The following is a 23,541-nucleotide window of genomic DNA, read 5'->3' as shown; positions in this document are numbered from 1 at the left end:
GGGTCATATGATTGTTGTGTTTTTCTCTGTATGTATTATTGTAGGGTCTACCTTATAATATAAAGCACCTCGAGGCGACTGTTGTGATTTGGCGCTATATAAAGAAAATTGAATTGAATTGAATGTTGTATAAGAGGAAATGAGAATGTAAGTGAAGTGATTCAAAAATGTCAGCTTTACCACAATCTTTATATTAATCTTTAGTCTGCTACAAATTACAGTAAAAGTTACAGTAAGCTGTGTCCTGCCACAAAGTACGGCTATAGCAGAAAAATTAAAGCAGCTTTTCTTTGATGTCCATGGATATTTCACTTTAAGCCAAAATTTTCATGGTTCCCCGCTTTAAAGTATCTAATCAGAGTTTAAAAAGTGCTCGATCCTTCTGAGGGAGCTCTCTCAGCTCCCAGCCCAACTTAATGTGTATAGCTGGCTTGCAATATTAGACACATTTATTCAAGTGCAAGTGTAATCTTTGTATCGTACTGAATATTTCTGCTTCACTGCATTGACTGTATATTTTACTTTTTACTATCTTACACTTACCTGATAGCTGGAATCAATGGTTACTTTATTACCGAATCCTATATTTAAGTTTTAATAAGCTAAATGTATTTAAAAAAACAAAAACCTAAAAACCTGTGTTGACCATTAACATAGCTTTGTCTGTTCTGTTTCATGTCTCACTTATAATAGATTCTTAAAATAAGTGCTTTTAAAAATAGAAACAGAAACTGCAGATTTAGAAAAAATATTAAATAGATTTTTTTAGGTTAAAAATACAACAAATACAATGTTTCAATGTTACTTTAAGGAAAGAAAAAAAAATCCAAAATTCAAAATACCTGGGAGCATTGTGGTATTTACTATTTCTTGATGCACTGTAACAGAGGTTCAGTGTGTAACTGTAAGAAGGCCCTTTGCTTTGGACAAAAAGACTGAGCTCACACAGCAGCCCTTTCTATCCATACATCAGTAGAAACATAACTGCATAATGCACAGTGATTTAAAAAAAAACATCTAACCGTGATATTTATAATATCACCATTTTTTATTAATATTCCTCTTATTCTTGTAGCCAGTGTGCCACAGAGATTCAGGTGAAAAATAAAAAATGCCATGTGCAGTTCCCCTTTATCATTAAAAAGCTCAGTGAAATTATTAAACAGTGAAAGACATGATTATGCCAAAGCTGGCGTCTCAGCTCTCATGTGACTTTCAAAGCAACTTGGCTGCTTATAGATTACAAGACTGCAGTGCTGCCCCTTATCCATGCTGACTGATTGATTTAATTGTGTCACTGTTTTCGGAGGGCTAAATGCACTGTTGTTTAACACTCTGCTTAGTATGTATGAGCAGCTCGCTGGGTTATTAGGGTTGACTTGATGACAAATAACCAGGGTCTGCCGAGGCCCAGAGGCTTGATTAGAAAGGGCATCGCTGCAAATGCAAGGCTGTGTGCATTTGTGTGCGTGCCTGTGCAGACATTTCGAAACACCTAAATCAGCAATCGCTTCTTTTAGACGTGACCTGTTGTGTAAAGAGTGCGATATAAAACTGATCCCATTCAGTCCTTTGAGCTGATATTGTCATGTGGGAATCACTGCAGAAATTAAAAAAAAAGGACACTTAAGAAAATTCATGAAGACTGATTTTTATCAAAGTGATCTCATCAGTTCTGCTTGATTATTATTATTTTTTTAAAAGCACAATGAGCTTCGTGGACCATATTCTTAAAGCCAGCTTATATCAGCTGATTTCTACACTTTCACGCATCCAATTGGCAGATCTCATGTAAGGCTGCCTATTAACCTTGCTTCAATCTGCCTGTGATTGTTCCACATGTATAAGCCCCTTTGTGTATGACTCAATCTGTTGTGACTGATGCCTGCTTTGTTCGGTATGAACATGTTGCTTCTGGTCTCTTCACCTCTGGCCTTCCATGGATGCATAAATAAGTGTAAGGAGGTTCCACAAAAGAGCCAAACTCCTGACTAAAATTGGACTTTTAGGGCTCTCTGAGACTCGGTATGTCGACTTCATAAAATGTTCATCGCCAAGCAACTACAGATGTCCTTTGAAACATAAAGTAAAGTATGACAGTATAATGACAGAAAACCCAGAAAACACACCACAAAATTACTACCCAAGTCTTTTTTATGACACGGTTTCACAAAGACTCAATATTATATGCATCACAAACTGTGGTGCTGTATTGAATTGCACTTTCAAGGTCCATAAAGTAATTGCAGAGCTTCCACTAAACCTCCACGAGCAGAGAAATGTTTGACATTTAGAAAAACACCCTTTGTATTTTTTTTTTTGATGAATGGTCATCTTTTGTTGAGGAATAGCACATCAGTGCAATATGCTTAGTAAGGCTACTTTTGCAAATAACACAATCAATAGTAATTTTATGCTAAAGCTGAAACAAATGGCAAGTGCTACTTATACATGAGCCTTCTACCACAGAGACAACTTGAATCTCTTTCTCACCTTGTCGTATGGGCTGGTGTTTGTTATAAGCCAACGGGGCAATGAGGAAGCGCATCTCCGCTACAGGACTCCAGTGATGCAGGATGCGGATGTTCCACACACCGGGCCGCAGAGGCTGGTTGAGCGGTGGGCGATAGTGGGTAAACTCGGCGCTTGCATCAATCAAAATGTCATAAGTGGCTGCGATGACGTTGGTAGGGTCGATCCACACAACCGTGACGGTGACATTCGGCCCTTTAACCCACTTCTGCATGCCCACCGTCTCATCCATGGGACCCATTAGGCCGCCAAAGTTTCTGAAAATGCGTTCTTTGGCATCCCATTCTGTCCCAATCTGCCCCAGAAGAGAAAGAATAGGCACGTGAGTTGGTGATAGGCTGGGGTGAGAACAAAGACAAGCAGAGAGACAACAGCAAAAACGCACAGGAGCTGCTGCAACACATTAAAAACATTTAAGTGGGGGAAATGGTTTGTTATTCATAAAAATGCAAAAGGCAATGACCTTTTTCAACTTTTCTGGACAGTTTGAAATATTGCAGGGAGTAATGTGCAGCCTCACACCTGCAGTGAGAGGCTGCACATTACTGCACATTACAGCGAGGTAACCTGCACATTACAGCGAGGTAACCAACTCCCTTTCATAGTGCTCCTGTGCTGTTTTGCAGTAATGCCACACCATCACTGTTGCTCACAGAATGATGAAAAAGCTAATTACAGATTGAGTCTTTATTTAAAAAACAAAACATTTTGTTTTAATGGCCACCGAATTCTGTAACCTGTTATCAATATATCAACTAGTTGAGTGATATCTCAACTATGTTATCATAGGGAGTCATTTTAAGTATGCATTTTTTATTTAAAAGCCCTGCACTTCAGCCCTGTTATATACTATTTTAATCTGCAAAAGCTGACAAGTCTGATTCTTCTGACAAGCACTTTTAAGTAAATTTGGCTACAGTTTTGCTATTATGACTGACTCTATGAGGCTAAGGAGTCATGCTGAAAAAAGATATCTCAAAGGGGTGAAAATCAAACGCACTCCCGTTTCACACAAAGACAAAATCAGAAGGCAGTGAACACCAACACCAGTGTGAACACTATTTGTCTCAAACAGAAACAACAGTGGAGATTATTAAAACCCTAAATAAGTAAAAAATCTCAAATAGAGGAAGACACAGATTATATGCAGAGACAGGGAACCGCAGCTTTTTGACGGATAAAAAAAAGCATCTAGGGAGAAAAGCTCAATAAAAACTGGGTTTCAATGCTTCCACAAAATCAGAGAAAGCGCTTTTCTTTGCGTGAATTTTGAGATAAATAAATTTAACAAACAGTAGCAGTAAGTCAAATATATCTTTGGCGAGTTAGGAGACATACAGTGCCTCTGGCTGCAGAAGCTGCCAGCCTGCAAAACACTGGAGGGCTGCCAATGGAACAATGAGCCACTTTAAGATTATAATGTCCTCTAAGCTTACATAATTAACATTTAGAATACACATGTTTGCAGGTTATTGGTTATGTCTTTCTAACTTATATTTTGCCAAAAGTCCCGCTACAAAACATCCCGCAATAAGAAAGAACAAACGAGATCCAGCAGTAAGACAGACAAATCATAACAACAGGAACACAATTACAGTAATTGTGTTTAATATCTTTGCTGTGGTCAACTTAAAAAAGTCATCTAAATTGCAAAACTGTGAGACAGAGTGATAGAGAGGGAGGCACACACACACACACACACACACACACACACACACACACACACACACACACACACACACACATGCTCTGACAATAAAAGGTGTCTAGGGTGTTTGCAGAAATGTGAGAGGGATGGCGGCTTTAAGAAGCGCTCATCCTTACAATAGTAGCTGATTAACACAGCCTCACCCAGCCGGACGATCAATGCCTGACTGGAATTGACTCTGCATTAGGTCCTCTGAGAACTGCGATTACCATGTACAGTATAAATAGACACCACTTGCATAAATGAGACACGCACAGAAACAGTGTGTGTTTTGTCATCAGTTAAAACACACCTCACTTTCCTCTCAATTATTGGACTGACCTCTGCCATATCTGCCCCTTGGACCTTGCCCCTTAAATTACTAATCAGCTCTCTTGTCCTGCACCTCTGTAGCTCATTACTTTATTCAATACTGATTCGCTAATGCACACTAACGCTCATATGGCTAGCAACACTCTCCTTCAAGGCCCCAGGAGGAAGTTAAAAGGAGCAGTTGGAGAGAAATAACACTGTTTTCCACTACCAGGAAACTTGCAGATGGCTGTCTAAACTGAGCTGTAAGAAGAAGATTGTGACAGTGTTCACGTGCCTAGAGGGGAACCCTCTGAGACCTGCTTCTAGTTCTTGCAGTTTATTGAGCATCTACTATGCGCAATATAAAATATGCACATCTGCATTCCAAGTTGCATTTTTTTCTAAGCCGTTTCAGGCCAGACGAGTGGGCAGTCTCCTTCCACAGACTTCTGTACCAAGTTAATAAGATGCACAGGCAACTTGCCTGACTGCTGTCTGGCCTCATGACCAAAGGTCAGGGTCTATCCTGGTTACAACAGAAATACTGGACAGAAGGCCATTTTTACCACAAAAGTGTAAAAAAAAAAATAGTATTGAGATGTAACTTTAACACGTACCACCCACAAAAACAGTTTTGCAATCCAAACAAACTCTTCTAGGAGGACGAATACACCCTAACGCATCACAAAAACTGCTCAGTAACACAAACAAGGCCTCACGGCCTTCAAACTCCCCAGATATTAATCCAATACAGCATCAGTTGGATGTGCCGGAACATGGACGATCCTTTGCCAACATCCCGAGGCCAGACACCACACTACAAGCCAGAACTACTTAACATTACGCTTGTTTTAATGTTGTGACTGCTTGGTGTATAAACTGATCTGCTGTTTATTTATACAGAACACTTGAGGTCTTTTTGCAAAGACATAGCAGTGTTTTAACAATAGCAAAAGTTGGCTGCAACATTTTAACTACATTCATAAAGTTTATTGTTTTAAAGACTGCAATTATTGTTTTCCACTAACATATTTCTCTCCTGGTGATGACGTTCAAGGTATATCTGTGGATAAGAGATGGAACCAGTACCAGAAAACTCTTCCTTCGAGTATGAAAGTAGGTCGAACAGGGATTAACTTCCTGCCTACTTCAGCCTATAGATTACGATGACCTCCACACTCAACCTGTCCCTTGGTGCTCCTACCCTATAAGCTTTGGCTTAAGACCAACACTCAATCAAGGCTTATGAGTGCTAACCAAGTCAGGGGCTCACGACCTTCTTTCGCTTATAGCTGTACTTAGAAGAACACGCTTAGGTGGAACAAATGCTGATCTGGCAACCTCATTGTGGCTCTACGCTCTTTGTCCAATTACTACATTTTTCTACCAGTCTGTTCACTCACACTTTCCACCCAATTGGACCATTTATTCAGATTTTCCGCTCTTAACCAGCAATTACTAACAGCCTCTGCTACGTTTGAAACATTTAGCCCTCATTTATCGTCTGCTGTTGACCTGACAAAAAACAAAAATAAAAAAAACTTGAGAATAACCTGGATTACTTTTCCCAAATTCATTGTTCACCATTATTACCTGTATTACTTGTTTCATGCTCTGTACCTGACTTAACAGAACGCATAAAACACTCTATTTCATAATCCAGCTACAGTTCATTTTTTCTCTGTGACCCAGTAACCCTGCAAACCTCTTCTCCGTGTCATCGGGCAGTCGGTGCCTATAGTTTGACACTTCCATTAAATAAGTCTGGTCAGTTTTATCAAGCAAGGTCATGGACAGTCCCACTCTACATCTGGCCCTGCTTAAAAACATAGGGCACAAATGCCCCTCGAGGCTGCATTTGCAGGCTTATTAGGGACACTTTTTGGAGTGGTAATCAAATACAGGTGTCTACTAGCAGCACCAGAAGACTCTCCAGGGGCACACATTATGCTACCGAGGCAAGATGGATGGATGCTAATAAACATGCACAGTGATGCAATGAGTAGAAAACAAGAGAAAACAAGACAATTTCTGTTATAAAAGCACAAACCTGAGTTATTCTTGGACATGTTTTTCTGGAGCTAAACGTTTCTAGACGTTATCCAAAAAAAGAAAAATGCAAACATCTGACACGAATGGGACAATAAATGATTTGTGCTATTGTGAGAATAGTCCATGTACCAGTCCAGTAAATTTAAAGGTAGTTACATCATTGTCCAAATTCCATGTGTGGAAGAAAAAGCAGAGTGGGATGAGGCCGGATGAAACCCACGCAAACAAAGGAAGCACATGCAAACTCCACACCAGATGTCCACGTTCTTGTTGTGGACATCTGGACAAGGTGCCAGTCTATTGCAGGAGTGACACAGACATCTGTCCACTCACATCAACAATGAGTTTAAAGTCTATCAGCTAACTAAACACCTACATGTCTTTGGGACGTAACGGGAACAATGGAGAGAATGGGAAGCGCTCCACAAAGAAAGGTCCCAGCTGTTTCAAGCTAAAATGCTCAAAAATGCATACACTTTGTCAGAAGCATTACTCTTGCTTTTCTACATTGTATTCTGTTACATTACATCATAATATGTTGCTACTCTTTTTTCCTCCCATGTATGTCCACATAAATTATCTAGACTGTGGTGGAATGAGGACGTAATCTTCAGTTAAAGTTAGTCATGGTGCTGTAGGATTTATGCACAGCTTAAAATGCCTCTCAATGTCAAATCTGACTTGAGGTGAAATACTGGTTTTTAATGTGCAGGTTTTAAGCGGTCCTGTACTAAAGTGCTGTAAAAAAGGCCTATAAAGGCAGCAACAGGGGAGTGAAAAGACATATCTGTCTTTCTTTATATCCAAAGGAGGACAAGGAAACCATTGTTAAGCCAACCATATGGTTTATCTAGCAAACCCCAGTATATAGCTATAGCAAAATGGTCCATATCTACAAATTTGAGAAAAGGCAGTGCGCTGCTGCAGCTACGCCGTGCTGTCGTCTTGTATTTTGAATGACAGATGGACAAACTGATTGACTGACAGCCACTACACAGTGCTAGACAGAGAATGTTTTCTCAGGCTGAGCATTCAGATAAAAGCCACAGCTCACATCACTTCTCTGTCACTCACGGTTTCATAGGTTAGACAGACAAACAGGGCTTAGCAAGAGGGAGCCACACGTCGGCCGGGCGTCTGCATCCCTTCGTGTTCAGAATGAGAGCGCCGCAAAAGGTCGAACGTGGTCAAAGTGTATCCAGGTGCACGAGCATTGTCCGCGGGCACAAACAAATTTGTTCGCAAATTTGTTGACATTTCTGCCTCCTACTAAAGCTCTGCACGATAAAAGCAGAGAAAAAGGTCAATTTGCATTCACTCAGTTAATTTTGTCCTTTTTAAAAAGACACTCTGTGGCTGTCACATCACAGCCGAGCGGCTGTATCCTAAACAGGCGTTGTGGTAAACAGAAACACACATTAACATAACAAGACAATCAAGGGAAGCATTCCAGTGTGAAGGTGAGAAGACGTTCTATTAGGAAACAACAAATAAGCAGCACATGAAGCGCTCATCCCTGTAAACTGGGATGAATTCAATCAATTTACATTTTACAAGGCCATTACAGGCACCAGTTTAATTGTGTGGAGATGCGCTGCTATGAGTCTTGGCAAGGGCGATATATGAGGTCACCATGGCAATGAGCTGTATATCTCACCTCTAATTATATGCTGAGGAGTGTGTTTTTGCTGTGTGCTGCTCAGAGTTTTAATGGAACTCATTTTCTGACACTGGCAGCAGCTGACTGATTGTTTTGTGACTCACGCCAAACAAGCGAATTCAAATTAAAAATGAATGCAAGGGCATGCAGACTAATATGCTGACTCACCTCTGCGAACTGCAACCTGCTGAATGTGCTCGTAGGAGGAGTGGTTAACTTGAAGTTCTTTGTGGGTGCCACCCAGGTCTCCATGGTCTCCAGCTTGCTTGTTGCCAGGTTAGTAGCATGGTGCTTGACCAGATAGCCCTGGAACTGGTCTGACTGGAAGTAGAGATGCACTGATACTGGGTGGCCCATGGGGAAATACCTGATGGAGCGTTGAGAAAATGAGAATCCATTAGCAAACCCGATACCTTCTGACCTACCTACTTGACGGTGCTGCTTTTCAGAGCTGATACTGTAAGAAGAGGAGAATATCAAGATTCATGTGGATAAGGTCTGGGGGGCCTTGGACATGCTAATGTGGCTGGATGCTAATGAATGCTTGCCGTGAAGGTTAGTGGAGAGTCAATGTGCTGTGTGATTGTGTGACACGGCCGACATTAATTCAATGACCTTTAACAGAAATCCAATTGGTAAAAGACATGTGTCAACTAGGCAGATAATTCCCAAACCGCACTGCTTGCGAGTTGCTGTGTCCACACTTTGTGGGTTCATGACTGCTGCTGCAGTAGATCTCAGATCAGATATGAACTGCTGAAGTACCCTTAAGAACTTCTGAGTAAACAACAAAGTTTCTTGTGCTACAATGTGCTGGTTGCTTTAACATGTGCTCTGAAGTGGAAGGGATGGCATTAAGAAGACACGTGACAGGCGGCACCACAGTGGTCTGAAAATTACAGAATAGTCATGGGCTGCATTGGCAGCATATTCAGATTAGTCACAGACGCGCATACACACACACACACACACACACACACACACACACACACACACACACACGGACAAAACCCAACTAAAGCATTACAAGACAGCTGAACAAAGTTGAACTGGGTCATCCAGTCAGCTGAAGCTGAATAAAGGTCTTGCCCCTCTGATTAGTCTGTTGTTTATTTGTGTGTGTCGCTTCATACGTGACAGAGGGTCTGCCCTCAGGGCAGCCAGCCGGAGTGACTTCTGGAAAAACAAAAAAGGGGCCAGGGCAGGCACTGCTGGGGAGCACGCTGCAGCTGCTCTCTGCACACGTCCTGAGTCCTTCTCGCCCAGATTTCTCATCCTTCTGCTTCCTTAAACTCCTCTTTATTCCTTTATTCCTCCTTTTTGGTTGCACAGCTTAACACACACAAACGCATATCCACACACTGTTTCTCCCTGCTCCCCTGTGCCTATGGCCTCATCAGTATTCCAGTAAAGGACCAGGAGTCAACCCGTCCTGGTAAATGCTACCCTGACAAGCAGAACAGCAAATATTTACACTCACAAGAATAGCCTTACACACTCCCTCCACTCCAGCTCCTTTTCCCCGAGTCTTTCTCTTTTTCTCCTCTTCTACATTTTCACACCTGCTTTTTCCTCCCTTCCCCTCATCGCTCTTCTTCCTTCATTCTGCTTTCTGTCCCATCTTTCCCAAAAGAGACGTGGCTGCCAGTGTGAGAAGCAGAGAGCAGGGGGCAAGGGCGTAGCCTGCACAGAAGCTCCATTCAGGCTTTTACTCCACAATCTCTCCAATTGAGTCACAGCAGGCTGCTAAAAGAGCCAAATCACTCTCTGTGTCCATTTTTCTCTCTCTCTGCTGCTCAGGTCTCACAATGAAGTTGACCCATCCATCTGTTGGTAGCACATCTGAATTTGAAATGCATGCAAACACGTGGCCACACACACACAAACACATTCACACACGCACACCATATGTGAGCAGACTCGAGACATCACACCGACACTTGAAAAAGATATATTTTCACATGTGAGCTTTGCTGGGGCTCGCTTTAAGCAAAAACGTGATCAGCTTTAATTACTCAGCTCACGAACTAAATTACAGATCAATAAAACTTAAACAGGACAGCTCCAGGCAGGCCTTGCAGAGTGCCAGCACACACATTGTGTGTTTAATTATTACGTTAATAAACCACAGAGTGGTGGAATTACAAAAATCACAAGCCAGCGATTCAGCTGGAAACACTTTTGTGACGTGAAACACAAAAGACAAGCGAGGACTGTGAGACCAAGCACTAAGTTATGACATCATATGACGCTATGGAAAATTAGGACCATATTTTGAGACTAAAATATCACATTATAACATTTCACACAGCATATCATGTACATGTTCTTTAGGCCCCAGCCTGCCTCTCTGATGTGTTATCACTACATAAAAATCAAAGTGAAACACATTTAACACATTTAACATATTTAATGTGCTAAACAAAGAATATTTTTTTCAATATTTCTATTGCTGTCTTTAGTAATCAAAGTGGATAAATGCACATTGTTGCATTTAACACAGTTTTGTACATAAAATGCAGAAAGATTATCAATATTCTAATATCGTCAGGTACATAGCTTCAAGACTTTGTTACATGTTTTGTATTTACTGTACAGCAGACATATTTAATTTAAAAAACATATATCTTCCCAGTGGTGAAAAGGTGCTGTGAGGATTCCGGGATTACCTCAAAGTGGTTTAATGTGGTTAAAAAACCTACTGCGTTTTTCAAAGATAGCCAGGTAGAGGTGTTGTCATGCCTCTAATGCAATGCTAATACATGAAAGGTACAACCTGGGACTAATGTTGGGTAAGATTCCAGGTTTACTTTTTTCTAATCCTGTCACTCACTGTGGAAAAAACACACCAGCGGTTACTGTAAAAAAGTGCATAGGATTGTTTAACAGCAATTTCTGCTTATTAAAAACCGTCTGTTGTGCTTGTGGTAATTCAAGAAAGAACCCCACATACCAGCGTAATCACTCGTTTTCTCTAAGCTATCAATTATTTAAATGCGGGTACAAGTAGTCGAATAAGCTGAGTGAATAGATTTTTATTTTAGGGAAAATAAACACTTTACCGATGCTATTGTACTGACCTTTATTGCAGTATAATTTCAACCTGCATCCCTTGTTATTGTTAATGATGGCTAAAAACTGTGGGGTGTTGGGTATAAACCTTTCTGTCTTCTCTAGTGGGGCATGAAGGAAAAAGGTTTGACAACTCATGACATCTGCTAATCAACAATATGTATACTAATCACAAGTTGCTCTCTGATGCATCCAGTGGACTATTAATGTGATAGAAAGATAGAAAGCGCTTGCATAGAAAGGACATAGAAAAAGAAAAGTGCTTGTATGAATGGGCGAATGAGGCAAGTTGTGTAAAACGCTTTGAGGGCTGAGATAGAGTAGAAAAGCGCTATATGACAAACAGTCTATTTACCATGTATGTTAACAGACACATTAACCGCATCAATTATGAGGCGCTTACCTAAACACAAACAAACCCACACTACACACACACATGCAGATATTTAAAGCATTTCTTTCTGTTTTCTTAATCTATGACCTCTGCCCTCTCAGTGATTGGAAACTAATATAAGTTGTGTGTTTGAAGCCTCTACTTTCTCTCGTTCGTGCAGACACACACACACATGCACACCTGTCCCGTGCTCCAGCTCTCTATTTTAACAGATGCACAGTGTTTGAATAACAACAGCTGTAGCCGCGAGATGGTTTTGAAGTTTGACTTTGAAACCATGCCTTCTTTCACTGCCTGGCTTTACCTACTAGATTTCACAGAACACCCACAATGCAGCAGGGCATCGGACGCCTTGCTATAGTGGGGACTTGCTTGTGAGGAGCAAACTATCTCGGCTCACATGCAGCACGCTCAAGCTGAGGTAATGGCATTCGTGTTGCCTTCTTGACTTACTCTATAAACTGCAACTGAAACTGCCTTCGAAGACACCTGATGATTTTTGAAAGTTTCATGAGAGGAAACACAGACTGGCAGCTTGGATGACTCCCAACAAAAGCCACGACAGATCATATCGCCTTTTGCCACCATGCGCTGTTCAAACAGCCTGCCTTCATGCTGTTTTCTATTATGTTTTTTTGTTCCTGGTCATGTGGGGCCAAGCTGTGTTAATGTTTGCTGACATCATTAAGATGTTGTAGGCGTTTGTTTCCTGGATGCACTGAGATGCATGGGGCCTTGTGTCGCATGTACGCAAATTAGCAGTTTACGCTTCCCCTTTCTGTTCCACATTAGCATACTGAATTTGTGACTCTTTTGCATACAGGTCTCATCACTGTGCAAATAAACTAAACTGATGAAAGCATATGCTATTAAAAATCCTACTAAAAGACATGAAGCTGAAATGTTCCATTTGCCTGTTAAATATGAACGCATACTGTGGTTTTCCCTTTTAATTTAACCACACACTGTATGTTAACAGCACTCTGGAATTCATGCATTTCCACTAATTATACCCTAGCATAAAGGCCAGCTTTCAATGTTATGACCTATATAACGTCATTATCTGACGGATAAATTGAGTGTCATATTGTGTTACAAGATGAATAGCATTACCCAGAGTTCCCAGTTGCTGACTGGTACTGTTCATTGTTATCTTATTTCCATGACATGTGATCTATGTGAGATAATGCATCAGCAGACAAACAAAAGGCTTTTGTATACTCTATGTTGTGGTTTCGTATACTATGTGTATGGCTTGCTTTTGACAGCAAAAGCAAACTGGAGTGCACCTGTGGATGTAGGTGCAGGTGCGGCGTAATAATAATGATAATGAGTGCGTGTGGGTGTGGCTGGACAGAAGATCAAGGGCCTGAGAACTATTTGCATGCATACATGGACGTCTGCGGGGATTGTGCATTGTGCACATCTTCACTAAACTAACCTGCAGCTGTGATCCTTTGGGTTCCCCTGCAGCGAGGCGGCAGCCCTGGCCAGGCCCAGTCGTGAGAAAGCATGGTAGTACGTTAGCTGCGTGTCGGACAGGCTGGCCACGCCATCTGGCTCGTCGTACACGTTCTCCCAGTATGAGTTCAATGCCAGCGACCCCTGGGGAAATGGTCCAAACAGATAGGCATCCAGCTGGTTCACTATCTCCTGGTTAACGCTGGCTTCGAACTTCCTGGCAAAGAAGGTGGGCCGCACTGTTTGCTGCAGGCAGAGAGCATAGGAAGGTGGGGGGGAGAGCAAAGCAAAGACGGATGAGATAAAGAGAAGAAAAAAAGGAGAAGATTAAGAAATGGTTGTGCGCCAGGATGTCAGCCGAACAAATGCGATGTGTGAGATATGTGAGGAAGTGACATGTGGGCAGGAAAGAGAATTAGATAGGAGGTAGTATAAAAGTGAGTGAAAGTAGCAGATAAAAATAGGGAAATCATTACCATATGGGTTTGTGAATTAATTATTATGTATTAAATCAAATATACTCTCTCCCAAGACTATCTCTCTATTTCATTCTTTTGCAGTACAAATGGTGTCCTGTACTTTAGCGGTTCCCAGCATCCTGGTCATTGCCCCACAAGGGATGTTAAGATAAACTGGAGGGTTTAGATGAGCTTAAAAGATTATCCCATTAATTTAACACCACAAAATCACCATAGACAAAAATGTCAAACCACAAATATAGTCTTTTCTTCCTCATCGGCTCTGGCGCTTATGTTACCCACAATGAAGCTCTGCTGCCAGTTGGCTGGAAATTTGACTGCGTATCCTTGTAGCAGCTAATGTAGCCTCAAGTCATTGGCCTCAAGCTGCCACACAGTATTCTGGTAAATTCCTTTCTTTATTGACATTGACATAATTTAAATTTTTTCCCCCTGCAGTGACACAGCTTTATAAAAACAGTTTTCACATGATCGGTAATTTAGTACAACTCCAGACCTGTAAACAGACTTTGATGTGTAAAATAATCACACAGCTGCTTATAAGAACAAAAGAAACTAGAATACATGTTGTATTAACGCCTTATTTATTAATGCATATGATTAATGGACAAATAATCACTAAAAACACTGACATAAAACCCGTAGAAAACCTCACGCTGCTCCTGTGCACGTCACTTCACATCAGCAGATGATCCTACAAATTCTGAAACTTGTGAGGCAGAACAAGCAAATCCACCTGCACGCCAATAACACAGATGTTTAAAGGTTAATCACATTATGGTGCAATTGCTATTGATGGAAGGACTTTGGGTGCATCACTGGACTTGTAAGTCACTTAGGGTATCAGTATCAGACAGCTTCATTATAGTAACTACAGTCAATACTAGTAGACAAAGAAAAGCAAGAACTAGACACGAAGCTATACCCTATAAACATTTGCATGCTTTTCTTTAGTTATCCATTATTTGTCTTTTTCCTTATCAGTTCTTTGCATTAATCGCTCTGCCTAGAATCATCCACTCAAGCCACGTTGTATTTGTCCCTGCCACGCTGTTGGTTATGCAGCTGATGGTGCATCACGAAATCTGCCACCTTCACAGCCTGGCTTCCACACAAAGACATCTTTTAAGTCCTAGACACCAAACTATTCAACCGGCACCAAACACATCGGTGCTACTTGCTAAAAAAGGAGACCAAATCACGCTGTGGCACATTTCTGAGAGATGTGCTTTTTTCTCACAGAAACTGTTGGATGCTGGTGTGGCGTGGCACAGTACCAGATGTTGCCCTAACACTCAGAGATTGGCTCGAGATATCAAAGGAAATGCAAAGGAGTGGGTTTTAGTTCCCAGACAGTCCTAGAGCTTGTGGGTGTTCTGATGTGCCCTCTGTGGAATCATCTGAAAGCAGCAGCCTGTCACAGCCTGTCTTTCTCACATTCTTCCCAAAATGTACCCATTCTAAACACATTACTAAACAAAGACGCACAAAGAGAAAAGGCACATTACGCCAATCTTCCTTAATAAAACTCCTCCTCTAATGAGTACAGTTTAAAGTAACTATGGTAGGAAATTGACAGCTGTACTGACTTTAAAAAATTGTTCTGATCTGGAAAACAAATGAAAGTTTTCTATACTTGGCTGTACCGTCTCAAAGAGATTACTTTACGGTAAATTAAGTCCTAGTAATCCCAAGCTCTGGCTTGCTTCTGGAAAGTCTTTTTTCCCAGGATTGGACTTCACTGATACCAAGGTGCCAACCAGACCCAGCGGCAGTGCCAAGGGTAAAGGGTTGGCACTAAACTGAGACTGAGGCTAGACATGCGGCAGACAGCTTTGGCGAAGGGAGAACTGAGTTCGTGCGCCGACTGGTATATAAAGAAGAGGAGAGATGAAATGACTCACCGTTCTTGAAGGATACGACTTAAAGTGATATTCTGCTGAGGCAGAACATTTGTATTCACTTTGTAATTCAGCTTTAAGATTTTAGGAGCGCATTAAAAGTGTGACGCTGACTTTCTCTGGGGCTCTAGAGTCACTGCCACTCATTCACTTTCATTTTGAAAGGCTAGCTAACTGTCTCCTTAATCACAGACCCAAGGCTGAGAAGATCTAATTATTCCTACCATTTTTTTCCTTTCAGGGTCATACTAATTGAGACATAATTTTGCACATATCGACTGTGAAAGCTGTGGGAATACATTGGATGCTGAGGTTGAGAGGACAGACCTTGTGAGCAAAGAATTTAAGGATTGACTGCTGCTGATTTCCTGCAACATACTGATGTGCTGCAACCATCTGCTGAAAGTAGTGCTGTTTTTAACATTCATTTTTGTATGTTTGAAGATGTGTCTGATTGACATCTCTGATGAGGATCCGCTGCATAGTCTTTTCCCCTGGCCTTTTGCCAGTTTTGCTTATTAAATACTTTTTTTCTTCTTAAGCAGCAGCTTTTCCTTAACATGGGATAAAAGGACAGCTGGAATTTCCATTTTTGCAAATCCTTTCATTCCTGCCTATAGCATTTGGCTGGAAGCTAAAGGCAGTCGTGTTAATAGCTGTGGGGAATATTACAAATTTCCCACGAATGAAACAGTAATAAATGTCAAAATTATACGAGCTCTTGCTCTTGACTTTTCTTTAAGAATGAACAATACTGGCTTTTGCTGGACTGAAGACACTGCATATGTGATCAATCATGTGATAAACAGAAACCTGCTCTATTACACTTTATGGAGCAAAGCCTGTGAGCTAGTTCAGGCTGGCAAGTCGACTGCACTGCGTCATATACACTAACATGCCTCACTTTCCTCACCTCATAACTAAACACAACCACCCAGGTTGGCGGCCTGTTGTAGCTGCAGAATTTCCCATCTCGCCCTCTTTTGTGACATCTGGCGAAAGTTATTAGACTAAAATTACATGACCAGCAAAAGAAAGTCACTTGATACATGCCTTTGTATTCATATTAAGGCCTTGTTCTAATTCTTAACTTTACTTTAAAGCTAAATTAGCAGGCTGACAACAAAAGACTGGGCATAAAAAGTTGACGTTGCTATGGTGATGGTGATTAGTTTGTAAAGGCTCAGTTTTAGTACTGTGGCTATCACCATTGTGGTTTGTTGGAGGTAGAAGTGACCATATTTGGACAAGAAGGTAGAGAAGTAGTAGTAAATCAACACCAGCTTGTAAACGTCTATTTCTGGTGATAGGCTGAACATTTTAACACAGAGTTGCTTTTTGGTGTCAGCCTCAAGTGGCCATTAGAGGAACTGCACTTTTTGTTAGCTTGATTTTTTTTTTTAAACTGTGGAAGTTGCATCTTGTCTGCCACGTAATTCTTTCCATTTTCACTGCATTTTATGTTTGTTCGTATTGTAGTTTTATGATAGGGTAGTTTGTTTTCCTATATATGGTCATATAGTTTAATGGACAATGCAGACGTTTCTCTGCACTATATTTTCTATGATATTTTAATCTGTAGTGCAGAGCCATTAGCCCACTGCTGTGGCTCTAAGAGTTTTTGCATAAATACTGCCAACTCATGCTTATGATGAGGAAAAGCCACAACAATGTTATTCTGTCTTTGCTGTACAGTCGTTTTTTGACTGTAATCCTTTTTTCCCTCCTCCTCCTTAAAAGAAATCAAAAATCAAAAAAAATCCAAAGCGAACAAAAAAAGAAAATGGAGCATCAGTTTTTCTCTGGCCCTTCTCATGGATTTAAAACCTATTAGTCTTGCTTCAACTTGCTGACTCCCTTATTTCTAAGTTAAATCAAACACAGAAAATTTAAATGTTTACAGAATGACATCTGTAAAGCCTCAGTTTTAGCACTGTGGCTAGCATCTGGGTTTGGGCTGGAAGTAACCATATCTGGACAAGAAGGTAGACTTTTTAATTAAGAAGTGCTAATAGTTAACTTAGTACAGGACTGTGCACAACTCCTGAGCTACCCTCCAAGGAGCTAAACTTTCTGGCTGCTTTTTCCACTCACTTTCACTCCTTTTTACCTGAGCATTTTCAGAGTAATGATTTTTTTTTATTAAGGAACTTAACACTGCTCTATAAATAATTGGAGAACAAAAAAGGGACCTAACTTAATGATTAGCCAGTGTTGTGTCTGAACACAACAGAAAAGTACAGTGGCCCTGAGAGGCCAAATGGACTGCAACTTAAGAAAACACCAGCAAAAATAAACATAAACATATATGGATGTCTTACAATGTTTTCTATAATGTTTTCATCTTATCCATTTTAATTCTTTTTATTATATTATCCCTCTGTTCAGCACTTTGGCCCACACTTGATGTCTTTTAAATGTGCTATATAAATAAAGATGACTTGACTTGACTTGAATAAGAAAAACGCTGCAAAAGCACACAAAACACAACGGAAATAGGAAAAACAAAAACAGAAAAGGGAAAAAAATGATTTCCAAAAGCACAAGGGACGTGTTTCTGGGGAGACAATAACCCGACGGACCAGTTGCAGGAACCAAAATATGTTAGGTAAGTGTGCTTTAATCTCATGATTCATATAATACTGATGGCAGATTTTTAGGTTATTAGTTAGGCTAACACACTTACCTCTCATCTTTTCTTTCCTCACAAAACTGATAGATCCTCCACTTCTTTTAAGTGTCTCCCAGTGCAATTCTTAGCATGTTTTGGTTCCTGCAACTGGTCCGTCAGGTTATTGTCTCCCCAGAAACACTTCCCTCATGCTTTTTGAAACCTGTTTTTTCCTATTTCTTTTTTCGTTTTTCCTATTTATGTTTTCTTTTTTTCCTATTTCCGTTTTCGTTTGTTCTATTTCCATTGTGTTTTGCAGCGTTTTTCTCATTGCTGGTGTTTTTTCTTAAGTTGCAGTCCGTTAGAAAAGTTAGCAAAGAACAAATTCTAAATTGTATCTTTAGGCACTTTGTGATTAGCAATCTTATGCAAAAACATAAGACACTACTGTACCTGAAATGCTCACTCGTTAAATCTATGCCATAGATATGTTGTAACTGCACGTCTGTCATTTTGATGTATGATTTCTGGTTTTAAGCAATCTGCAAACACTTACTTAACCTCTGGAGACATTAGCAAAAAATGTCAGGGCTTCATATTCAGCCTGCAGCTCAGTAAATATATATTTTAAACAGCTATTTAAAAAAATAAAACTGATAGGTGATGGTTTCAATCTTGCATTTTGGCTCTCTACACCATCTGTTCAACTATATGCAAACATGTCTTGCTCAAATGTGATTGGTCCAAAGACTGACCCCGCCTTATTCTTAAGTGATACTGAAAATTAGCTACGATGCAAATAAGGAGACTGCTATGTTAAGCCTTTTATTATTTGTTTTTACCAATGTTTAAACACTGTCTTTAAAAATGAAAAAACAAAGGCCCAGCCTTAAAAAGATTAAACATTTTGTTATTGAGAATCCTTTCTACAAATTACTCCTTTAACGGTTATTGTTGAATGATCACAAAAGAGCTTTTGTTTAAATGTATTTTGTGTATCGTTACTACCTGGAAGCGATGGAAGTCTGCTGGCTTGAAGTCATTAGGAGAGCATCCACACCAGTCCACAATGTGCTTGTACTGACATTTGCATCCCAGTTTACGGTTCCAGTTTGTTATGCGCAGGTTGTTGTCGACCATGCTCTCACAGTGGGCGCTGTTCTCCAGCACAGTGTGAAAGAATGACTGGAAAATGAGAAACAGAAATGAATAGGGAGAGGGAGGGGGAGGCGGAGAGCAAAGACAAAAAGACGAAATTAGAAAATTGTATACCTTTTATTTTTTACGCCATCCAATTCACAAGAGGAAATAGAGTAGGAGCAGAGAAAGGAGATTCACAGTAGCTCGTGATAAACATTCAATTTCCCCACAGAGATCATTCAGTTCTCATCTTATTTCTGCTGTCAAATTCTTTTCCAGGCAATGAAACGAGAACAGAATAAACTTTTCTATATATGACACGGTGCAAGTCCAAAGCAGTGTTTACCTGTCAGTCAAAGATTAAGAGACACTCGAACCTGTGAGAGCAGCTTCTGTCAGTGTGTGTTACCTCAGCAGGAAGCAGAGTGTAGGCGTAGAAGCGCTTCATGTTAGTGACCAAATTGTCCTTGGAGTTGATAACATATTCCACGAACAGGCGGTTTAGAAGAAACCAGTCGGACCCACCATCCACAGAGATGCCTTCTGGGATTTTACGGTCACCCAGCCTCCACATGTGGGTGTCGCATTCATAGAACAGACGATCCAAACCTTGCTTACGGATGAACCTAGCAAGCACATGGGAACAACGTTTTGGTAATATCAGTGACTATGTGAGAGCTTGTTGTTGTGAAGTCCTCTTTTCTTTTTTTGAGATATCATTTACATAAAAACAAGCTCAGAAAGGTCAGTTACTGTTGCATCAGCATATTTATATTTTCCTCCAATTTCTTTCTTGTAAACAGATTTTTTTAAAGCTCCGCTCATTTATAGCAAAGAGCAACCGTCTTCCTGTAGGAAGGACACAAAACTTAGAAAGTCTCACTTTCTCTTTAAAAATAAAATCTTAGTATTTAATAAAGTTGGAAAAATTAATAATAATAATGGATTGGATTTATATAGCGCTTTTCAAGGCACCCAAAGCGCTTTACAATTCCACTATTCATTCACTCACTGGTGGAGGCAGCTACAGTTGTAGCCACAGCTGCCCTGGGGCAGACTGACAGAAGCGAGGCTGCCATATCGTGCCATCGGCCCCTCTGGCCATCACCAGTAGGCGGTAGGGTAAAGTGTCTTGCCCAAGGACACAACGACCAGGACAGGCGACCTTCCGGTTACAGACGTGCTTCCCAACCCCCTGAGCCACGGTCGCCCAAGAAAGTGCCCCAGGTGAAGACTGTCATAATAGCTTGGCTATAAAGGACTTTATAAATGTGGTGACATCACCCATACACACACACTCACCTTCTGAAAGGTGACAGTGGGTGAACTTGTGGCACACAGACACACTCAAATTGTTAATAAAGGGTTAAACGAGGAACAAAACAGCTGCACTCTTATCATACAGCACTGATAAAATACTGACTGCAAACACAAAAAGGTAGTGCTGACTCATGCTGACTCATGCAGGACATTTTTTTTTCCATGTGCTTTGGGGTATTTTTGCCCACAGTGTTTGGTGATGACTGGTTTGCCAGCGGGGTGTGATGTGGCTGAAAGCTAGGGGGGGGGGGCAGGCAGGGTGGCGTCAGCAGAGACAAACGTTCTGGCAGCCACCTCTCTGGCTCACCCCACCAAGAAGGTTAATTAATGAAGCCACAGATGGGAGCTAATTGTATTATGATTCAGTGACCACACCGTGCTGGCAGGAGCGGGTCGGGCGTGCACATAGGTGCTGTATGTGTGTGAGAGAAACACAGACGGAGCTAGCCAGAGAGTAAGGGAGAGGGTGGGCTGCTGTGGAGAAATTAAAATTACGTTTCAGAATTTGCATCTCACCTTGCATTGTCCCTGCCGTGGGACTTGATGAAGTTCATGTATCTGTATTTAGACAGGAAGGCCACCAGCTGGTCATTGGTCCTGAAACATAACAGATAATGATTTACTTATGACTAGGAACATGTGGTAGCATCCAGCTGGAAACACTGATTTTGAAGCACAAATATCAGTTTTGGAGGAGAATTATGCAAACTATCTTTTAACAAATGAAAAACACATGATACCGTGCCACTGACTTCTTTTTGTTTTCACAATTCTGATTACACATCTTGAATTTAACTTTGCAGTAGACATTAAATCAGTGCTCAGGAAATCCTGTATAGATATTTATGGTGTCCTGCACCATAGAAGAAGTAAAGAAGCTTTTGCATTTTATTTCGGAGCAGAGTCATCAAACCTTTTAAATCTTTTAACTCTCACGGAGGTCAGAAGCATCATTGTGGCCATAACCAGTTACAGTATGAGGTCACTGAGTATTTTTATCCCCTCAAAACAAAGCGGTGGCTTTTAATTTGAAAAGATTCTATAGGAAATCTACAAAGTTATGCCCCTGTCCCCCCAGAGCGCCTCTGAAAAGTAAAACTTGTTGGTTTAGGCAGGAGGCATGAAACAGATGCAGAGTAGAGCCAGGGCCTCTGAGTAAGCGATTTTTTCACTTGTGCCATTTTAATTTCAAGTGAAGAAATAATTCCACATTTTGATATTTTGTTTTATTTCTTTGTTTTATAGACACACAACACTCATTTTCCATATTCTTATATACACAATTGTTCCAGTACAAGAGGAAGTTGAACAAAATTACATCTTTTACAGTTACGGACATAACTGTATTTTTTTTCTTTTGGTTATTAGTTCACAGGTGCTGCAGCTTAAATATGATATATTAAGAGAAACCATTCTGGACCAGACACGGAGGTGACTAATGTGAGTTTTTCTACACATGTGATCGGATTTAAATGCCCCTTCCCATAAATTCAGTCTCATTCTGAAATGCGTCACATTACAAAGGGAAAAACGATCATTTGTGTTTCATGGTAACTTTAAAGACATGGAAAATGATTGTGATTGTTGTGATTCATCATGAACACGTAATTCTTTTCTGCTGACTGCTTGCCTCACATAAAAAACATTCAGTATATGTGTTACAGTTCTCTAGTTGGTCACATGGAAAAAAGGGGAAAAAATGTGATTTATGTAATACCAATAACAATTATATTTGATCGACTACACCCACAGTCCCAGTTTAGCAGATCAGCTGTATTATCAAGGTCTTATTTATTGATCATCTCCACACACTTTTAATGACACATAAAATCGCAAAATATGCAATATGCAACTTATTAGGCATTGTTATTTTCACTGGAGAGTCAAGAGTTTTCACATCGCAAAGTATTTGTAACTGCAAACTTTACCCTTCAGAAGATTCATGTTAGACAGCATTCCTGTGTCCAGTTCAGCACAATGGTGCTCGAACATTTAAGTGATGTAACAACAATGAAAACACATTTTCAAGCGGAGGGGAATTTTACTGTAATGAGGAAATAGTTGAGGGCTTAAAGTCACATATCAATCAATTAGAAGAAAAAGCCTCAGCTGCTCCCAGGATCAGTCTCTGAGTTCCTTCAAGCTGTTAAATCTATTTAGGATTATACAAAAGATTGTGCTATCCATGATTTTGATGAATGACTTCATGCTGCTCTTACATTGTAGAGCAGTCTAGTTCCTCATATACAGGCCAGACAGGCTAAAAGCTTTGCTCCACAGGCTATGCCCCAGTCAATGGTTCTAACATTTCATCTGCGGTGGAGCCTTTCATGATGGCTTGGCTTGCCTTTCTAAAAGATCAGCGAGGCTCAAGGATCAGTGGGGGGAGGGACAAGCGCATATTAATGTCATTTTCTCTTCAAGGAGCAATTTCACAGCCTGGGGGGCTTATCTCAGGAGGTCCTGAGCCATAAACCCTAACTGATGATGTGCTGTACAGGCGCATGCAGTCCTCACCATCTCAACTCCGCACACACACACATAAACAAATGCTTACGCGTTGTGTATCTGCTACTGTGACTACAAGTGACAATGCAATGCAAATTCACAGACGAACAAATGCTTGTAGACATGCACACTACACAGGGAATTCATGTCAACCTCCAGATTTGCCACCTGAGTGGTCACCCTGTCCACTGGGTCTAGTTTGCTTACTTTCGGCCCTGTGGCTGCTCTGCACGCACACACACACACACACACACACACACACACACACACATAATAAATTCCACCCTCCCTCAGACAGGGAGGTGATATGGTCTGTGTTTCAAAGTAACTGTGACTGTTTAAGGTTAAGAACTCACCTTGTGGACTTCTTTAACCAGTACATCCTACAAAAGCACAGTAAACAAATCAC

The 23,541-nt window shown here is 40.8% G+C and overlaps 1 protein-coding gene across 1 annotated transcript in view; it reads right to left on the bottom strand.

Moving 5' to 3' along the window:
• The window catches only part of LOC102292572 (xylosyltransferase I), a 77,941-nt gene that overhangs the window by 4,765 nt on the left and 49,635 nt on the right, over positions 1–23,541 (bottom strand). The window contains exons 5-10 of the mRNA XM_005924974.3: positions 21,141–21,221; positions 19,714–19,930; positions 19,173–19,349; positions 13,154–13,419; positions 8,415–8,613; positions 2,494–2,827 (exon numbers count right to left, since the gene is read on the bottom strand). Of these exons, the coding sequence (XP_005925036.1) occupies positions 2,494–2,827; positions 8,415–8,613; positions 13,154–13,419; positions 19,173–19,349; positions 19,714–19,930; positions 21,141–21,221 (1,274 nt within the window). The remainder of the gene's footprint in view (positions 1–2,493; positions 2,828–8,414; positions 8,614–13,153; positions 13,420–19,172; positions 19,350–19,713; positions 19,931–21,140; positions 21,222–23,541) is intronic.

The sequence above is a fragment of the Haplochromis burtoni genome, unplaced genomic scaffold (assembly GCF_018398535.1).
Source record: "Haplochromis burtoni strain Fernald_Lab_line unplaced genomic scaffold, NCSU_Asbu1 Contig_70, whole genome shotgun sequence".
Lineage (NCBI taxonomy): Eukaryota > Metazoa > Chordata > Actinopteri > Cichliformes > Cichlidae > Haplochromis > Haplochromis burtoni.
Note: the sequence above shows the minus strand (reverse complement) of the source record. Positions and strands in the feature narration are given on the sequence as shown.